A 14,534-nucleotide genomic window follows, 5' to 3' on the forward strand; every position below is an offset into this window, starting at 1 on the left:
GAGGAAGAACTTTGGCTTAGCATATAAACAAACAATGCAATGGTTTTTCATAAATGTCCCTGGACATGCTCCCGCTCACACTGCCGGTGTGCTATTGGTGTGGCGTGGGAGCATGTGAGTGAGTGTGAGTGTGAATGAGTGAGTGAGGCTGCACGTCTGCCTGATGCAGTTAGTGCAAACAAGCCCAAACTCTACAACATAGAGCTTTTAACACAGAGCATCAGGGACATGTAAATAAATTTGAGTGCAACCACTCCTGAGCACATTGAAAATTATGGAGTTTCCACAGCAAAGACTTGCTATGGCAATAAAACAAAGTTCTGCCAAGGAGCAGACTGAGACCTGGAAAACAGGCTGAAGGCCATGTTGGGCACCAGTGGCCTGTTGTTGCAATCAATATATGTTATGTTATGTTATGTTATTTACACACGAGACCTTGGCTGGTACTACAAAACACGTGCTCCCCTAATTTACATATTCCTTATGAATGGGTAAAACGTATTTCGTCATCCAGATTTGTCTACTGGCAAACATCACTTTTATCTTTCCTCTCACTTTGCTCATTACAATTATTTGGCATTTTGTGATAATACTGAATATAATAGCAGGTTTTGAATTTTCATAAAATACCTTGGAAAGATTACTGCCCAAATGTTGTACTATTGTAGTTACAACAAGAGAAACAAACAAATAACACAATACAATTATTCCTCTTCCTCAGAGGCACCTCAATCAGTAGTGCTACAAACAAGTGGTGATACGCGTAGTACATTTGAGCGTAGTTTTTCTTATCTATCGCGGTAACTGGTACGCTGGCTGACGAGTCAACCTTATCTGATCTTTATAATTTAACCTTTGATCCCTTCATAAATGATATAAGCAACATATCCACGACTCATTCCCAATATGATAAGGTCAGGACCAGCTGCAAATTTCATGAATGTACCAAGGTGAGAAGCCTGAACTGTTTTGAAAATAACATTTCTATCATCCATATAAACGCACGTTCAATGGTAAATAAACTTGATGAAATTGTAACATTTTTGGCACAAATAGACCAGAAGATGGCATTTGTATGCATTTCAGAGACCTGGCTCAATCCAAAAATAGAAAATAAGTTTTGCTTAGGGGATGAATATATGGCTTTCTACAAAAGCAGAGAAACTAAAGTAGGAGGGGGATCAGCAATTTTTGCTTATGACAAATATTTCACTGGCATCCAAAAGATAATACTACATGAATTCAAAACAGCAGAAGTAGTTACCTTACAGGTAACTAATGGAAACAAGCCATCTTTCCTTATTTGTCAAATTTACCGACCCCCTGATAATGAATGGGAATTTCTTCTTGAAATGGAACAGTTTCTTTCCGCCTTAACCGCACTAAACATGCTTGCATTCATTGCAGGTGACTTCAATTTTGATTTATTCTCAATTAATAATAATTCTGCAAATGAATCATTTTTTACATTGATGTGCAGTTTTGGATTTTTGCCAACTATCTCTAAAGCTACCCGCATTACCCCAACCTCAAGTACTCTTATTGATAATATCTTCACAAATGACTTGTCTAAAATAGTAGTACCAGGGGTAATTGTAACAGACCTTTCAGACCACCTTGTAATCTTTACAACTGCAAATGTTGAAAATAAAATATTAGAAAAGAAGGATAAGGAAAGAACAGTATTTGATTACAATAAAATTGAACACCTGAAGGGCCACCTAATAGAGAGTCTTGATGATCTCACCACTCAAACAGATCCTGAACTGGCCTGCATACAGATTATACAAGCATACAAGGACGGCATTGCTATGTGTTCAAAAACCATAACATGCTCAAGAAAAAATAACTTCATAAAACCATGGATGACCCCAGCTATACTCTGTTCCATCAATCACAAAAACAAAATGTTTGTGAACAAACTTAAAAATCCAAATTCATACAATATAGCACAATACAACAAATATCGAAACTGTCTAAATAGGGCAATTACAAACTCAAAGAAGGCCTACTATGAAGCAGAATTTCAAAAAAACAACAGGAACCCCAAAAAGACATGGGAAACATTAAATGAACTTCTAAAACAAAAAAGTAAATGTGATATTTTGCCAGGTGAAACACTAAACAACACTGAGAATAGCGGTCAAGAAATGATGTCAATGGCTGAAAGTTTCAACAAATTTTTCACAGAAATAGGGGAAAAGTTGAAACAAAATATTCCTTGTAACAACACAAATCCCTTAGAAAATGTTCGAGAGACAGAAGGAGAAATGACTAACTTTTCTAGTGTCACTGATGATGAAGTGGAACAAATAATTAAACAGCTTAAAGATGTTGGTGCTGGAATTGATGGAATCAATTCAAAAATATTGAAACATTCTTACAAACCTATCCTTTCAAAGCTTACTTATTTCTTCAACCTATGCCTCTCAACAGGAACCTTCCCAGATCCCTTAAAAATAGCATCTGTGAAGCCAATATTCAAAAGTGGAGATCATAATAGCTTATCTAACTACAGACCAATAAGCATTTTGCCAATAATTTCAAAAATATTAGAGAAGGTTATCCACTACCAACTGACAGACTTTGCAACAAGCAGACACATTCTCTCAGACAATCAATTTGGATTCAGGAAAAATAACTCTACCTACATGCCAGTCATGCTTATTCAAGACTACATAACTGAAGCACTGGAAACTAATAACATTATAGCAGGTGTCTTTCTTGACCTTTCAAAAGCATTTGACACTGTAGAACACCAAATACTACTAGAAAAGTTAAACAAAATGGGTTTTCGAGGAAATATTCTAAAAACAATCAAATCATACTTAACAAACAGATTTCAAGTGGTACAGATAGAAGGGGTCAAGTCAACTGAACGAGAAATAAAAATAGGAGTGCCGCAGGGGTCAATTCTTGGACCACTCCTCTTCATTCTATACTTAAATGACATTGCAAATCTTCCAATTGAAGGGCAAATTATGTTGTATGCAGATGATACTGCAATATTTTTCAAACATAAAAACAGAGAAACACTTCAAGAAATAACAAATGCAGCCCTGTCAAAAATATCTGAATGGCTAGAAGCAAACTACCTCACAGTGAACCCATCAAAAACATTTCTCCAAGTATATTCAAAACGGAGAACTGCTGAAAAGTTAAACATTTACATTAGAAACACAGCAGTAGTTGAAATGAAAACAGTGAAATATTTAGGAATCCTTATTGACTCTGACCTCAAATTCACATCTCATATCAGTAGCATATGTAAAATTATCAGCAGAAACATTGGAATGATTGCAAGAGCTAGACGCTTTATCCCAAAACAGCAGCTCATTCAATTATATTATTCTTTGATTTTTCCTTATATCAACTACTGCTGTTTCATTTGGGGTTCCAACTATGAAAACCACCTTCAAAGGCTGGTAATTCTGCAAAAAAGGTTCATGAGACTAATTGAAGGTATTTTCCCACCACAAAGTGCTACCCCAATATTTAAAAAATATAGTATTCTTAAAATTAAAGACGTAGCCAAACTTCAAATAATGCTTATCATGCATAAGTACATAATGCAGGAATTACCAGTCTCTGTAAGACGATTACTTCATCTTTCAACTGACCCTATCCATCAGACAAGAAATATCCATCATTTTCAACCTGTTTTTTCAACAAAAAATTACAGGCTCTACTCATTTCCTTGCATCGGACCCAAACTCTGGAATGACTTAATAGCTAAAGATCTTCTATTAGAAGAAGTACCTCAATCGAAAAACACTTTCAAAAAATATGTAAAGAATATCTTACTTAGTGAGTACTAAGCAAAAGTACTTATCAAAAGTTTAAGTGAAGTATTAGCAATAAGTATTAGTTAAGTAATCCTGGGTACTAAGTATCCTCGTAAATATACCTATAAATGAATATGAAAATATGTTAAATCTTACAATAAGAGAAACAACAAGAACATGATAATAAATAGCAATACATACCTAAATAGCGTAATACACACGCTTACCTAGTACTTTTCATACAAAGTGCTTAGCATCTCGACAAGTGGCCCAATAATAAATGGACATATTGGTGCATTTATTATTGGGCTAGGCTGACAATGATGTGTTGATAATGTAACCTACCTTTGTGATTATCAACACAGGAGATACGTCCCCACTCAAATGGAACGCCGGACTTGAAGGGGTCCATCAGCAACAAGCCCTGCTTAGCTGGTGGGCCCTAGAAAGTCTGGCTGTTGACCTGCGCTCGAATTGACCAGAAATGTTTCCCCACTGGATTGCCATTTGCTGATTTTTCTTCTAGGAGTGAAAGGCTGAATGCACTCTACTAACCAATTATGTATGCATGTATGAATGACTTCTTTCTTAGATGTAGTAGAACAGTCATCCGCTGCTTTCAGCAATGACTACTTTGGCTCTCTTTATTTATTAACCGGTTCCCGCACTTCTTTTGCTTACTTTGTTTTTTTTTTTTCAATTTTCCTAGCTGGGAGTGCCGCGACTTATCCTTTTTTATTTTTGTCTGGTGTTAACGTAAGGTGCTGTGAGTCGCTGGGCTGAGGGTGGGGGCACTCCTGGTCACCTAATAATGGGTGGCGGAGTAGTTCGAATTAAAAAAAAAAAAAAAAAATAATGAAAGCTCTTCGAGATAATAACAGCTGTTTTATTACCTTCCCGGGTGTAACATTCACCATTCAATTCCACTCCTAATGTATTCGACAACAGCGCATTGCCTAGTCGTTCATTCCGGCCGGTTCCCTTCGCTGCACAGAGCTCGAATCAGCGCATCCGTTTCATACCTGACCCACCCCTAGTGTCTTCACAGTGTCTCCCTTCCCCGTTTCTAACTCCTTCCGTTTCTGACTCGACCCTGTGACTGATCCTTCCACTTCTCTGACATCCGTGCCTTCCTGCCGCACGACCCGTGCGTCTGACCCGCCCTCGTGCCTCCCCCGTGTCTGATCCACCCTGTTTCTGACACGCCCCGTGCCTTCCGCCAGTCTGCCGCAAGTGCATCGTCACCTACCTGGAGTCGTCGCGCTACTGTCCCATATGCGATGTGCAGGTGCACAAGACCAAGCCGCTGCTCAGCATCCGGCCGGACGCCACGCTGCAGGATATCGTGTACAAGCTGGTGCCGGGACTCTACAGAGGTAAGTTCCTATGGGTGTAGCCTGTAGGGGTAGCCGGGACGCCAGGGAGGCGAGGGGGCGGGTGGGAGGCTGTCGGGTCAGCCCCACGCGCCGACGGACGCCGTGCAAACCGGGACGATGGGCGCATTAAGTTGGCTGACAACTTCGGCTCGGCTTTTCAAGCTGAATGCCGGTAGCGCGGTGCCCTAGGGACGGCTCAGAACTTCTTCCGGGTGTTGCAGCTTTCAGAGCTTGAATAGCGATTCATGGGACTGGTCGAGAAGCTTTGACTCGGCTCGGTTGAATTCATTTGACCTTTCGGAAATGGTTGCCTCCTTTCATTGATGGGGAATGGTGCCTAACATAGTATCCGTAAATGAAAACTGGCTTCTTGCCCATTGATGGTGATGGTAAAGTATTTTTCGTCTTGACTGGTTTGAAATGTATATTGCATTGCCTTCAGTACACACGTCATCAATGAAACCACTATCATGTGTACGACAAGCCCTCTGATCGATTGAGTCCACGGCAGTAGCCACCCCACTGTGCCGCGGCCCGCGATGTCCTCCGTCCACCGTTCCACATGTCACCCCATGGCTACTGTCGTACTTCCTCGCCGGCTGGACCGCACGCCGCGGTACAACCGCCACCGGATGTGCCGCCCGTGCCGTAACCCTTCGCCAATAGTACCGTATTGTTGTCGCCCATTCTGAGTCTGTGACCGGGCCCATTTCGGACCAGCGAATTGGCCATATTAAATGAACGGCGCACCGTTAGTGTCGGCTCACTTCCCGGCCGGTCATTTGGGGGCCGTTTCGGTCGGCCAGCATCGATTTTAGACTGTCCCGAGTCGCGTTTTTACGGCGCAGATTGCAGCCGCGGTGGAGGTGGTGTGGGGTTGGTGTGTGATGTATTGGCTGGCGTTTGTATGGGCGCCAGGTGTCCGATAACGAATTACTCAAAACTGATGGTTTTAGCACTGTCGCAAAACAGCCGTATCGATCGGCTATATCGGTGTCAAGTTAACGTCCAAGGAATTATATCTAGAGGTCTGTGTTTGATTGGAGCTCATTTCCCTCAGTCATATATTCACGATCCTTCAACCACGATGCATTTACTGCGTCCAGCAGAGCTCTAGAACGAGTTTGCTCTGAGCCTTCTTTATGTACCATGTAGTACTACTGGCGGTGGCAGGAATGCTACCATACGTCCGAACCTACCCAATTGACAATGTTTTTTTTTTTTTTTTTTGCTTTGCCTATTCCATGTCCTGTGTTGTCATTACGTCTACTCCCCACACCACTAACCGTCGTTCCCTCTCGCAGATGAGATGCGGCGCCGGCGCGAGTTTTACGCGTCGCGGCCGGCCTCGGAGCTGCCCGGCGAGCGCGGCGAGGCGCGTGGCGAGGAGCGACGCGCCGTGTTCGCGCCCGACGAGCTGCTGGTGGTGCGGCTGCAGTACCAGTACTCGGGCGGACCACCCTGTCCCGGACAGGTGAGGAAGGGGGGTTACTGGGGACCGTCCTGCCCCGGACAGGTGAGGAAAGGGGGCCACTGGGGACCGTCCTGTCCCGGACAGGTAAGGAAGGGGGCCACTGGGGACCGCCTTGTCCCTGACAGGTAAAGAATGGACACTGGGGACTGTCCTGTCCCGGACAGGTAAGGAACGGGGAAGCTGCTTCGTAGGAGAGTGTCATAGTCTGGGAAATGTGTGCCACCGCGTATATCCTTGTCTCGGATAGGTGAATAGGGTAGGGAAGAAGGGGGGGGGGGGGGACATCCTACCTGCCTCAGATAGGTCCATGTGGTTATACATATAGTCGCCTGGAGAGCGAGGTGTCACTGTGGTCCTTTCTGCTCCGGATAGATCAATAGGGGCGAGTCCTGCCACTGACATCTCAGGGGAGGGGGGCTCGGAGTCGCAAGAGAATGGCCGAGGGCAGGGTCGGGTAGGTGACAATACGTATGGCTCTGTCTCGAATAGGTGAGTAGGGATTGGGAGGATAGAGCTTTTCTGTTCTGGACAGGTCAAGTACGAATGGAGATCCGCACTGTGCCTTTACCGGACCTGCCAGCCCGCCCGTGTGTCTGTGTGCTCAGGTGGTACATGCATACCATCAGCCGGCCTTGGTGTGCACTGTGCCCCCTCTCCCTCCTCCCGAGCCGCCCCTCTGACTCGACGGCTTCGTGGAGCGGGGACGAACCATTGTTTACCGACTGATCCACCGGTCAGAAGCTAGAGCCACCGTGTCGGGGTGCTAGAACGAACCATAAAGCTCTCAGTTATCTCTGACGGCTGAGCGGCCGGCCACCGTGCCATGCAGTACCCTGCAGTGTCGAGCCCCGGACTGGGGGGATAGCCCCGGCCCGGTCACGGTCTAGCTACCTCGGAGACGGCTCGACCGTGACTCACTCAGCCGGTGACGAGGCGAGGTCAGCTGTGGAAGGAGAGCGGCGTGACGTTCTCTGTCCCTCCTCGTTGGACGGTAGGGTAGGCCGACCTGGCGCGGGCCAGTGCCTCGCCGATCGGTGAAGCTGTCTTGACACACCAAACAGCAGATATCCTGATCGGACAGAGAGTGTGCTCAGCGATAGGCGCTGTTGGTTTAGCGTGTTCGGTGGCAGGTAAAGCAGAGAGGAAAAAGCGTCAGCAAGAGGAACGGTTGAGGAACGCGGGACGCACCTTAGAGGACTGTGTTTGTTAAAGCTGTAGGCTCCCAGATAAACTAAAGTAGGAACGAACATCATGAATTGATTAGGTTATCGCCTATATCGTTTCTCGCCCGGGAAACTCCGCAGAAGGTTTTCGGTAGTGTCGCAGCCAGGCACTCAGCGACTACATGCACCAAATTTGCGGGATCCACCAATCGCTGGGTGATATTCAGCGGTCCTGCTCGCCCCTCCCGGCCGCCGCGCCTTCCCTGCCCTGCCGCCGGCCGTTGGACCGCGCTGCTCATGGGCCTCTTCCTGTCGGCTCGGTGCCCTTCTCACGGGGCGGCGCTCACTCCCTGGCCTTGGTGTGGGGACGTGTCGCGCTCGGACGCGCTGCGCAGTACCCACGGGGCTGCTGCACTGGGGAGGGGGCGGGCAACGAGGGCCGTGCAGGGTCCCGGCCCGCTGGGGGCGGCGGCGTCCCACCGGCGTCATTACCGTGCACTGCCGCCACCGCCGGCGGCACGGGCCATCAACGCGGCGCTGCCGACCGGCGTCGGTCCGAGCACCCGGTCCGTGGCCCCACGGTCAACTGTCAGATGGTGAAGGGGCCGTCCAAGCTTATCCGTACAAGCGACAGATGTGTGTCACGACTCACGTCTACGTGACATGTGGCCAGTAGTCTGCTGTACCGTGAGGTCTCTTGTTTATATTTGACGGCATTCCCCTGGACTCGATGGGTGACGCTGCCCGCTGCACGTTGAGCGGGGCTCCCCCGCTGTCCTCCGTTTTCCGTGTTACGGACGCACGCCTGCCCTGCACCGGTCCCGGCCGGTCCGACCCGGCTCTAATTGTCGCCTTCCTGAGGTGTGCCGCGGCGGCCGGCCGGCTGCGCCATTAGTGTGAGTTATGCCGCCATCTGCACCGGTGTGACGCCAGCAAATGGCGTAATTCGGCCACTCGGCGGCACAGTGCGGCGGCCGGCCAGCCGTCATCGGCGGCAGCCCGCGCCGGCAGCCGGCGTTCCGCAGACGGCGCGAGCGCTACCAGCCCGCGACCTTCCCCAACACCGGTCCGACGGCTTCCGAGAATCGGCACCGCTGTTACCAGCTGAGGTGCTCGGTAGAATAAAAGGATGAGGCTAGGCAGGTGTGGAGGCATGGGGCAAGTCTCTGTGGATTAGTTATGAGCAGCTGAGCTGGTTTCTCGTGAGCGGCCGCCGCTCGCGAGAAACCAGCTCGGCTCTACGGCTGCTCGCGAGAAACCAGCTCAGCTCTAGCGGCGCTATGCTGGCTAGAGTGTTGAGAAACATGAATATGTAATGACACCGGTGAAGCGTGAGTGTCTAATGATACGGTGTAAAGTCACAGGCAGGGCTGGATGTTTCGTGATGTGCAACTGTTAACCGTGGGCATTTGTTCCTTGAGTCGCCATCAAAAAATGACCTTAGCGATTGCCTCAGTGTTTGATGTCGAAAAGTTCCCAGTTCATGCGTCTTTTACGGCCTTAGACTAAGCGCAAATATCGATTACGAAGCGTCAATATTGACTGACGCTTTATCGGAGTGAATGAAATTGAATCATCAAACTGGTCATTAGGAAAAAAAATGTCGAGGAATGTTCCGCGTCATGCGATTGGGACGAGTGACTGGTTCATTTGCGTTTTTTTTTTTTTTTTTTGCTTGTGGTCAGCGGTCAATATGACATGTTTCTTTGACATTTATCCGCATTCGGGGTCCGTGTGGTAGACATCGCACAGATATCACAGGCATCAGTTTGAGGAATCAAAGTCTTGTTCTGCGCCCTCTGCCGTTGTTCTTAGTCTTGTATGTGCTAATGGCTAAATGCTGAGTCCTGTGCCGCCTGCGTCCTGTGGCGGGCTTCTTGTGGCTGTATTTTGTTTGTACTCATGCCGTGTCCCCATATCTATAGTACGCTGTCCGCTGACCGATAAGTGCTCTCCCGCGTTCCGTAAGTCCACTGACCAGTACGCCTCGGCCGTAGATTCTCCGACCGATACCGCCTCTTTGTGTAGCCGGCGGTAGCCCCTCTGACTTCCCCTTCCCCCTCTAATCACCCCTCAGGTCCGTTACCTGCGCTGTCCGGCTCAGGTGACGGTGGCCCACCTGCAACACATGATCGGCTGTAAGCACGAGCTGCCGGCCGGCCGGCGCGTCGAGCTGCTGGCCAGGGGCGAGGTGCTCACCAGCGACCTGATGCTGCTCGACGTGGCCTACCTGCACAGCTGGCGACGGGTACGGAGCGGGTCAGCAGCAGCTGTCACCGGGCCCGGTGTTGACTGACCAGTCTAGTGGCACATCCGCCCCTAAAACTAAACTTGTCATCATACTGTCAATCAATTTAGGTCATTTAGCTTCATACTGTTTTCATTCACTAATGTGTTTTAAGTGATTTACCTGCCACTGGGCTATGGCTGATTCGTTTTATGCCGAACCATTAGTGTTATGCTAAGCGGATAGCATAATTCAATCCGTTTCCACATTATTCATGAGTGTTGGATTAGCCTAACAGACGGGCTGTTCCCAAGGCACTGTTTAGTGTTTATGTCCGGTTTCATTGTGTTCTGCCGTGATCAGCTATGCGTAAAGCCTCGTTGACCAGGGTGCAATAAGCCGTTTCTGCTTCGCTGTGCCACGGAATCGGGAAAATTTACATCGATCCGGTTCAGGGGGCGGTCATTTGAACTTCCGACATGATTGTTATCTCTTGACCCTTTTTACCCTTTCTTGGTCCTTATTTAACCTTCCTTTACCACCTTATCTGCTGACCAATTGACCCTCGTTGTGTACTTTCCGGTCCAGAGTCCAGACTCCAGAGTCGATGCCGGCAATGCCATAAAATCCTCCTGTCTCTCCGGCAGATCAGTCTGCCGGCTCGTCTTGCTACCACTCTGTAACACCCCCTTCCCTCCGGCAGGTTGGTCCGCTGCAGCTCCAGTACCGGATCGTGGCCGTTCCCGTCAAGCGCGCCCTGCCCGACGGACACTCGGAGCCGGCCAAGGTGGCGGCCTCAGCACCGGCGGCGGCCGAGCGCGTGTGTCGCGACCCGGCGCGGCTCACCAACGGCCAGGAGGCGCCGCCACCGGCCATCATTCCAGCGGCAGTGCCGGCGGCGAGCCGGGCGCCGGCCGCGCGGACGCAGCCGGCGTCTGACGCCAGCGAGACTCCCGTGTCGACCGTGGTGACGAGTGGTGCTGTGACGCCGGCGGTGACGACTGTCACGGCGCCGACGGAGGTGCCGCCGCCCGGGCCGCGCCCCAAACGGACCGAGAGTGGCGAGTGTAAGGAGGTGCAGCTGCATATCAGTGAGACCGGCGAGATGACGTTCGGGAACGGGCCGGCGGCCGGCGGAGGCGGCGGCACGGTGGATATTCTCCAGCAGGCGTGCAGCATCCTCGTCTCCCTGGAGGAGGGTGACGCCGAGCCGCCGCCGACTAAGACGAGCTCGGCGTCACCGGCCGGCGGCGAGCCGCCCCCGCTCACACTGCCCACAACGACCGCGCCTCCGCCGGCCGGCAAAGGGCCGATCAGAGACAGCAACAAGAACGAGATCGGCACAGAGCCGCGGCCACCTCGGCCGCCGGACGATACGGGTCAGAAGAGGCCGAGCAAGGAGTCAACGCCGAGCCGGCCCAAGCCGAAGCTAGACGACAGGAAGAGGTCGTCGCCGGTGGGCTACAAGACGCTGAAGACGCCGCCCAAGTCGTGGAACCCGCAGCTGCCGCGCTCGTACGTGGGCACCGGCCAGAAGGCTTCCGATCCGGGACGTACGGTGTCCCCGATCGCGCCCAAGCCGCCGCGCTTCTTCAAGATGCGCCACTCGAGCGGCACGTCGGGCGGCCCGCCGGCCGAGGCGGCGCGCGCGCCGCTGCTGATGCGCGTGGAGCCGTCGGGCCTGCCGCCGGCCATCTGGGGTGACCAGCTGCTGCCGGCCGGGCCGCTGTCTCTCTACCCGCACCTGTACGCCGCCCAGCCGCTGTCGTTCCTCCCGGGACCGACCGTGTCCATGTTCGCGCCGCCGCCGGCACACTCAGGCGTGTCGCAGCTCACCTACACCAGTGCGCCCGGCTCGTTCCCGCTGCTGACGGCGCCCCGACCGCCCACGCACCGCCATCTCACCGCGCCAGTGAAAAGTACAAGTGCCAACGGCGTGCAGAAGGTGGCGCTGTCGGCGGCGGCGGTCGGCAGCACGCCTCCGCCGACGGCCACGGTGTCGTCGAGCGGTGCGCCCGCCGCCTCCATCTCGGCGTCCGCTGCGGAGCGGCCGCACATCGCGTGCTCGGTGCCCAGCTCTCGGCCACGGCCCGGCGAGCGGCCACCGTCGGCCGCGCCCTCGTCCCTGGTCTCCGCCTCGGCGGCGGCCGCAGCGGGCCGGCTGCCGCTGTCGGCGTTCCTCCAGCAGAACACGGTGACGGCGCCGACAGCGCTGCTAGGCTCGCCCTACTCGGTGGGCGGCGGCAGCAGACCCATCGCCAACGGGCAGGCGCCGCCGACCGCGCGGGATAAGGCAGCGCCCCTGCCCCTGCCGCCCCCGCCGCCGTCCGCACTGCCGCCGCCGCCCGCGGGTGTGATGAGGAGTGATGCTTCAACCGGTGGGACCAGCGGAAGTGCTGTGAAGACTAGTGATCGGCAACCTAAGCCGCCGCCGCCGCCGTCGCCGCGGCCAGCGCCGCCCCCGCCCGGCGCCGGTGGCGGTGGAGGGAAGGCAGCGCAGGTGTCATCGGCCCCGGCGCGGTCCACGCCGCCCGCCGGCCTCCCCCTGAAAGCCGCCGGCGAGGCGCGGCCACCCCCGGCCTCGGCGGCAGCAGCGGCGCCTGCCAGACCAGAGAAGACGGCTGTGACTCAAAGCTGAGGCGCGTCAGCCGCTCGGGTGTCGGTGAGTGTTGTTATCTTGTTGGTGATTTTGTCCGCTGGTGATCGTGAGTGCCTGACGCGGGGAGTGCGGCCGTCGCGCTGCCGCGGAACGGTAGAGTTCGGTAGGTTTTGTACGGCCGTCGCGCCCGTAGAGAAGTGAGTAGTGGAGTCGCCGCCGGCGGTCCGTAGATGGCGGTAGAACGGGAGACCGGCCCGGGTCGGACGGGTGAAACCCAACCCATCTGTGAACGAGAGTACCTGTAGACACTGGCGTCAAACAGTGGAATAATGGCTTACTGAAGTGCCCTTGTGAACCAAGTTTTTCACGCGCGTGCGTCCGGCGGCCGCCCCCAGCCGCCGAGGCGCCTTTCGCTGATGCCGCCGCCGCCGCCCCCGCCCCGCACCGCCCTGCACGGCTTAGCCGCCCGCCGGGCGCCTGTTGGCTGATTTGCGCACGCACCGCGCGCCCTCCCTTTGGCGGACTGCAGGGTAAGCTTGCTGAGAGAGAAAAAGTGCAATGTTTTGTTATCTAGTTGGTCGGACTAACGGTGTGTAGATGGGGTTTTGTTATGGGCTGTTTTAACGCCACTGTGGGGAGGTGTGTTGGCCGCGCCGCTCGCTCGTTCCGCCCTGTCCCCTCCGCTCTCGCTGGCTATCTGTGCGCCGCGCGCGACCGACTGCATACATCCGTAGGTGAGCGTAGCCGGCGGGCCTGGCCCGAACTGCACCGGGCCTAGCCCGCTGCCGACCAGCTTTATTCATACGCGACAAATACACTGGTCTTTTGCAGAGTCGGGCTGTTGTGGGACGCGGAGACAATCTAATCCTTTTAAACAGCTACCGGTGAACTATTGGGTTTATTAGACCTCGGATTGGAGGAGCCATGCGCCGTTGCGGGGCTGGTTTGGCGCGTCGCCCGCCGAACGGGGTTATTGTCGTGTTGTGTGCCTCGTTCAATGCCGCCCTGCGAGCCCTCTGGTGAAGTGTGCGGTCGATGGGCAGACTGCCGCCGTGGTGTCTGGTGGTACTTACAACAGCGGGCGCCGCCGACTGTACTTGCTACTGGCACCTCGTTAAGCCCATCACTGGGGCCGGTTTTAGCACGGAAAGTGAACGAGACGCCTGCCTGACAGTGTGTAGGTAATGAATCAGGAGTCCAGGCCACTTCCCTCACGAGGCGTGTAATATTCCAGAGTGGCTCGACCCTAAAGACATCGTGCACCGTTTAACACAGGCTTTGGAATCCATCGCATCCGAATTCAAATTAAAAAGGGCGACTTTCGAAGTGTACGGTCTCCATTGGACCTGACTGACCCCCGTTGAGAAGTAATTACTGGGGTGTAGGTATGGCCGGCGAATAGTGTTACTTGCGTTCGTGATACATGAACGTGGGTAGAAAGGCACACGTGAGAAGTAATTACTGGGGTGTAGGTATGACCGGCGAATAGTGTTACTTGCGTTCGTGATACATGAACGTGGGTAGAAAGGTGCGCCCATCTAAAGTTCACGCCTATACAATATCTTTTGATCATGCCATCCTACGGCAACAGCTAAAGTGTCTTGTTTCATACCGTGACGTGCCTTCCTTTCATCCAATTTAATCATATTTCGGCAATGTGATGACTTTCCTAGACAACAATTGCGACAAATATCAGCTACGAGTATTTAATTTGCATCTTATCCATTGCGTGTACAGTCTCTATTAGACTGCACTCTCAATGGATGGCCTGGATTGTGCCTCAAAACGACGCTCGGTGTCGATGGACGGTGCCATCCCGATGGTCTCTTAGAGGCGTCGACTCATTTTTCTTTTACCGAGTTGGTTGGCGAGGCCCTCTGGGAGAAGAACGTCCCTGTTAGCGAGCTCCA

At 52.4% G+C, this 14,534-nt stretch overlaps 1 protein-coding gene across 1 annotated transcript in view; it reads left to right on the forward strand.

Annotated features, from left to right (window-relative positions):
• The window catches only part of LOC122380193 (formin-like protein 20), a 40,999-nt gene extending 27,543 nt beyond the window's left edge, over positions 1–13,456 (forward strand). The window contains exons 3-6 of the mRNA XM_043363149.1: positions 5,009–5,161; positions 6,466–6,635; positions 9,876–10,046; positions 10,729–13,456. Of these exons, the coding sequence (XP_043219084.1) occupies positions 5,009–5,161; positions 6,466–6,635; positions 9,876–10,046; positions 10,729–12,663 (2,429 nt within the window). The 3' untranslated portion in view covers positions 12,664–13,456. The remainder of the gene's footprint in view (positions 1–5,008; positions 5,162–6,465; positions 6,636–9,875; positions 10,047–10,728) is intronic.
• The last annotated feature ends 1,078 nt before the right edge of the window (positions 13,457–14,534 follow it).

This window comes from Amphibalanus amphitrite, unplaced genomic scaffold (assembly GCF_019059575.1).
Source record: "Amphibalanus amphitrite isolate SeventyFive unplaced genomic scaffold, NRLGWU_Aamphi_draft 000093F_arrow, whole genome shotgun sequence".
Taxonomy (NCBI): domain Eukaryota; kingdom Metazoa; phylum Arthropoda; class Thecostraca; order Balanomorpha; family Balanidae; genus Amphibalanus; species Amphibalanus amphitrite.